This window comes from Capsicum annuum, chromosome 10 (genome assembly GCF_002878395.1).
Source record: "Capsicum annuum cultivar UCD-10X-F1 chromosome 10, UCD10Xv1.1, whole genome shotgun sequence".
Classification (NCBI taxonomy): Eukaryota; Viridiplantae; Streptophyta; class Magnoliopsida; order Solanales; family Solanaceae; genus Capsicum; species Capsicum annuum.
Genome location: NC_061120.1, coordinates 9,048,825 through 9,054,918, shown reverse-complemented (window position 1 = coordinate 9,054,918; position 6,094 = coordinate 9,048,825). Strand labels below are relative to the sequence as shown.

The window sequence follows — 6,094 nt, the reverse complement described above, 5'->3', positions numbered from 1 at the left end:
ATACACACAAAAATAATATTGTAATAATTCCAAAAAAAAAATCTTGTACATTAATCATTTTTTATGTAATATTTTTAAAAGACACGTAACATTTAACTTCATATATTAATATATTATTGTTAATAAAAGTAAAGATTAATTATAGTTAATAAGATGTTAGCCATTTATTTTTAATATATTAACTTGGATGTTGTTGTTAAAACTTTATTATTAATATAAAATTTGAGTTGTTTGACTTAAAATTTTAAATTATTCCTGAACAATTAGATTACTTTTTCATTCATTTATTTTTTTCTTTAAAGTTAAAATCATAAAATTTACTTTTAAAATTTTCGAATTCTCTGAATTCTCAAAATTTTGGAGGCCTAAAGCAGGAAACGTTTTACTAGTGATTGACTACTTCACTATTTAACCCCTATTAAGAAAGTCATTTTAATTAGTTTCACATCTCAGATTGGATTGGCCACTATTAAGAAATTCATTTTAATTAATTTCACATCTCAGGTTAGATTGGAAAAAATGATCTCAGAAAGAAAAAAAAAAAAAAAAGATTGAGAAAGAGTTCAAAACGCTGCAGGGAGGAGAAGTCTAAGAAAAACGTTTCATGTCTAATAGCTATGGCTTCCTGTAAAGCTTAAACCCATGACCTCTTGATCACATGACAACAACTTAATCAATACTTCAACACTCTCCTTCGGGGTAGAGTATACTTATATGGTTCAATATTAATGCCACTAGCTCTTGTTAAAAAAACGTCAATTAGAAACCAGAGACAAAATTGCACTTCGTTCAAGTAAAACTCAAATTTAGTACAGGATCCATTGAACATCAAGAGAGTGTAACACATTGTAACAGGGAAAAAAACTAGGATTACTATAACAACAAAACCAACTCTAGTTTTAATCTATCAAAAAGAAGAAAAAAACACCAAACAAACCAAATGGAGCCTTGGCCTACCATTCAGCAGTTTCTACAAGAATCTGTCTATGCTAGCAGTTAGACAGGTTTTAGGTACAGCACCAATGATAGCATCTTTCTTTTCTCCGTTAACGAAGATCATTATTGTTGGGATGCTTCGGATTCCATATCTGGATGCTACAGTAGGACTGTCATCGGTATTCAACTTGAAGCACCTTACCCTTCCTGTATATTGCTTTGCAAGTTCGCTGATTACTGGATGGAACATGCGACATGGTCCACACCAGGGAGCCCAAAACTCAACCACCACGGGCTCAGTAGCATTGAGAACCAGTGAATCCCATGTTTCCTCTGTCAAGACAGGAACTGAAAGAACACGAAAAAAAAAGAATCATGCAAGAAGATTAGGCAAATTTGACCGGGAAGCAAAATCTTTCAAAATGATGAATTCTCCTCCCACATCTACGCATTTGTAAATCATTCAGACGGTTCTAACACGCACAAGCACCCCCCCACCCCTCACCTCCACCCCCACCCCAACCCCTCAATCACACCAAAACCTCAAAAACAAAGCAAAAAGAGCATTCATAACACACATGGGGAATCTTTGTTCATCTGCTCATGTATAATGAAAAAGAAGACCATCTAAAATAGTTTCTACGAAATGAAAATAGAAAAGATTGGCTATCTTTACACTAGTAAAAACATCAATTCGAATATAGATATAAAACATCACTGTCTTTCCAAGAAGAGAAATATTGCAAGTTAAACAAGCCACTACCCCCTTAAAAGATGGCGCTCATTTGCTAGTTGCCTCATATCTTTCTCTAGACAGAATCACAGAATCATGATAGATGATAGACAATACAAACACCTTAACTATATCAATCATCTTTCTTCTCAATCATCGCCAAGCTGCTCTAACATCACTCTGCTGCAACACAACAGATAACCTACTTCGACGATTTTCTCATGACGGCCAAACCCAAAAATAAGAAAAAAGAGCTACAGCAACAGGGGTGGATCATGATAACGGCAGATTTTGGACAAGAGAACTCATTTGCATAGTGGTTTTGAGATAAGTAGTGCAGCAGAAAGCAGCATTGAAGTGTCATCTTAACTTGGTTAGGTAGATAAGATTAGAAGTGCTATACAAGAACACTCATCTTTTTTTTAGGATGACCATGATGTATGGGCCAGCTTTCGCGCCCTCGACTAAATCCACGGGATACCTGCCACCTCCCACCAGCACCAGATACCAGGTAACTTAACTCATCTTCTGTAGGCCTCAACTGACGTGAAAGGAGCTATTAACTTTCTATTTCACATGGAGCATCAACTTTAGACAGAGAAATGACAAGGCTAAGAATGTCCATGAAAGACGAACTCATTCCATGCATATGTGTGTATGTATATAGATCACCGATAAGCTCCATCTAGTCATGATAAATGTAGGAAGAAACCATGATCAAGCTTGCGTATGGGATCCCTATTTTCTGATTTTGTCACCTGAGTATTACCAACATAATATCCTTTTCGAATCAAGAAAAAATAAAACATTATTGGGTCCATTATTCATCGAGTTTCGAATTGCATCACTGGAAGTCCTTTAATTTCATATAAGAAATAGGCAGCCACTCTCTCTCTCTCATTTAGTTAGGCGGGGTAAAGGATCTCCCTAAAAGAGCGGATTTCTTGGTAATCACAAGAGAGAAAAAAAAGGATAAAACAGTATCTCGATGAGGCATTTTCCTGTCCCCAAAGAATGGTGATGAGGACCATTCGATAGAACACAAAATAAGTCTGTTTTCCTCGAAACTGGGGTTCACAACCAACTATGACTAAATGTGCATACATAGAGTCAAACAGCCAATCTGAAGGACATAAATTGTTGTAGCAGAGCAACCTCTAGATTCATGTTTGGACAAAGCTCTCAGGTGCTAAAAAGCCAAAGTTTTTAGCTTAAAGACTGGACTTGTCCAACTCAAGTCCTCAAGGAAATTTTCAAACCAATTGCTAAACATAGTACCCTACAAAGTACAAACTAATCTAGTTTCTATTTGTTAAAACTCCTGTCACATCTAACACTTGATTCGAACCCTGCTCTACTTCATTTTATACTACATCGTGCTTTTCATGAGATTTTGATTTCTCTTGCTCACACTACCTAACTATTCCCGCAGTACCTAGATGTGGTTCTCATAGTACTGAACAATTCGCCGAGAATCTTTGTCCAGCCCTTCAATCTAGCATGTCTGAGATCAGCTAAGCAGTTCTGAGGATTGCAACAAATGATAGTAATTCAATGTGAGGATTAGATCTGTTGATCCTTAATACCATCTTGGATTTTCCCATCAAGAAGATGTGACCATTGTTAAAATACATGTCTTTCCATAACATATATTAAATATTCACCTAACCAAGAAAATTCACCCCATACTACGTAATCCACAATAGCTCAACAACAATATAGCCAAAGAAATCCCACAAGTAATTCACAATATCTCAATAAAGAAAAAATCCAAACCCTACATCTGTCACTGAACCTTAATGAAATACCTGCAGTAACTAGACAACAAAAATATTAGCTCAACCTCAACATCTTATTATTATCATGAATCTTTTAAGGATGCCTTGTATCTAGGATTCTACCTCTTCCCACGCATCAAACATTAGGTCCATTCCACATTTTGTGAAACTTATAGGAAAAGGAAGTCACATCATCAGAGAAGAGAGAGAAGTGGCTGTATTATTTGACCTTCCTAACAGCCAGTGATACATCCAATATATGCAGCTGATTTTCGGACCCAGAGGAAGCAAGCAAACATCATCAAAATGCAATAAACTAGTAGCTGAAACTTAACCACAACCACCCTATCCTCCTTAATCGTTATCCTGTCATGTTCTATACCAGCTTTATTCGATAACTCAGATAACTCAAATAAATTTTCATATCTTAGTGGTGATCGGTTTGTCTTATGTTATTACCGTGCCATGATACTCCAGTCCTCCCCAAGTATTCCTTTGCAATCGGTTTAATCTAAGGGGTCCACCCGCCTGGGTAAGGAAGTTTTGGCATGGAGTTAATAATATCAAGAAAACCAGAAAGGCACAATCTTTTGCTTCCCAAGCAAAAATGAAAATAGTCTACAGAAGCAGTTCCTTAATGTACTTGATGTATCGGTAATGTCAACCCTTTTTTTGGGTAACTATGGTGTCTGAGCCATCTTTCGCGCACCTCGACTAAATCCACGTGATACCTGCTACCTCCACGAGCAATAGATATCAAATAACTCTATCCACCAAGGCTAGGACAAATGGGAAGAATCACCTAGTGCTTTTTGTCTCTACTGAAATTTGAACCAGAGACCTTAGGTTAACAACCACTTCATTGACCACTAGGCCACACCCTTGGGTGCGGTAATGTTAAACCATTTACAACTAAAAGTTAAACTCCGATGTGTTCAAAGTCAATGAATGGTCTAATCCAGATAGCACCAAACTAGGCCTTAAAGAGGTTGAATTCTATTCCAGATAATTGTGGGTTAAGTATCACACAACCACAAAAAATAACACAAGGATTAACAACGTTAGACATAAATCTACATAGTAAACCATTGCAGCCCGAAATTCATGAAAAGATTATATCTTCTTGAAAAATCTAATACTCCCCTTGTCCCTTTTTTTTCCTTTTTTAAATAATCGTAGTGTTCAAGTCAGCTTGTATGCAACTTGACTAATTCCACAGAATACCTGCCACCTCCCACCACCGCCCACCAAGGCTAGGAGAGATGGGAAGAAATCACCCAGTGATTTATCTCCACTTCACTGGGACTTGAACCTGAGACCTCAGGTTCTTGACCACTACATTGACCAATAGACCACACCTTTCTGTCCCATTTTATGGGACACTTTCAACAAAAGCCAACTCGGCTAATACTCAAAGCTAGATCAACTCGACATTTTAGAATTAAATTTAAAATATTCTATAACTAAGTGTAATTCTTCTCATATCGATATGACGAAACAAATAGTACATTTTATCATGTTGTCAGGTTGAATCTCGAGAAGCAAAATATTAGTTCAGATGAAATACTCACTCTGTTTCAAGTAGTCCGTCTCAAAAAGAATGAACATTTTCTTTTGCCACTCATAAATTTCAACTTTTCATATTTAAGACCGCAAGATTAAAGACATTTTTCATAAATTTGACATATCTTTAATTTAAGATCACAACATCCAAGAGTCTTTTTTTTTTTTTGTTTTCCACACAGTGCCCGATACCTACATTGGAACCTGACTAAATCCGAATCCGCGCTAGGAAGTCCCACGTTGGGGGTAAAGCACTCCCGAACAAAGGTGACTACGTAACCAAGGGTACTCGAACCCGAGACCTGAATGAAGGAATACTTGGTCTTTTTACTTTGTTAAACGAGATAAGGCACTATAAACCCCTCGAGCTATAGCCAAAGTTGCTACGACAGGTCCTACTACTCCTAAACTCAATTCTATTATATTAGTGTCCACGTTTTGTGCTTACGTGACACCTTTACAACATACCTTAATTGCAAGCATTTTTAGGTCATGTAAGCACAAAAGATGGCAATTGGTAATAGGACCCCGTGAAGTTTCCTTAATTGCAAGCTTTTTTAGGCCATGTAAGCATGGACAATTGGTTATAGGACCCCGTAATGTAAAGTTAAGGTGTGCATAGCAATTTTGGTTATAGAATTATCTCTTCTTAAAACTCCATGACACGTCAAAATAGGAAAAAAATATAAAACAAGAAAGTAATAAAAGAACTTTTTATTAAAAAAAAAAAGTATTACTGAAAACGAACCGTCGAAGGAGACATCGGAAGCTTCACCGGAGACGCTATTTGTACGGCGGATACAAATCCTTGAAGAAGATGAAAGTGCAATTTTATTATTAAAACTTGTATACGATGTAGAAAATCCGGTGAGTTTCAGATGGGTACGGCGGTTCCATGCGGCGGAGAACGGCGGCGAAGGGCGGGGATTGGTGGAGGAAAAAAGGGAAGAAGAAATGGCGATTGAATCGAGAATTGTCGACATAGCAAGCAAACTGAGTGTAAGAGTAGTTGATTGTTTCTAATGTTTTGTAGACAATGAAAAATGTGAAAATGACATATTTATAGTTATACTCTAACAGCCTG

At 36.8% G+C, this 6,094-nt stretch overlaps 1 protein-coding gene across 1 annotated transcript; it reads right to left on the bottom strand.

Moving 5' to 3' along the window:
- Window positions 1-784: 784 nt before the first annotated feature.
- LOC107845777 (thioredoxin 1) lies at window positions 785-6,088 on the bottom strand. The gene is made up of 2 exons (XM_016690259.2): window positions 5,759-6,088; window positions 785-1,284 (listed from the first exon to the last, which is right to left on the bottom strand). Exons 1-2 carry the CDS (start codon window positions 5,991-5,993, stop codon window positions 971-973), a joined length of 549 nt encoding a protein of 182 aa, XP_016545745.1. The 5' UTR covers window positions 5,994-6,088; the 3' UTR covers window positions 785-970.
- Window positions 6,089-6,094: the final 6 nt, after the last annotated feature.

What these genes read in the sequence shown, in the direction of transcription:
- LOC107845777 (XM_016690259.2), bottom strand. Translation starts at nt 5,993, where the DNA reads ATGTCGACAATTCTCGATTCAATCGCCATTTCTTCTTCCCTTTTTTCC. An exon ending in TTCCGATGTCTCCTTCGACG is followed by an intron (nt 1,285 to 5,758) that starts GTTCGTTTTCAG and finishes GTGTTCTTTCAG; the next exon opens with TTCCTGTCTTGACAGAGGAA.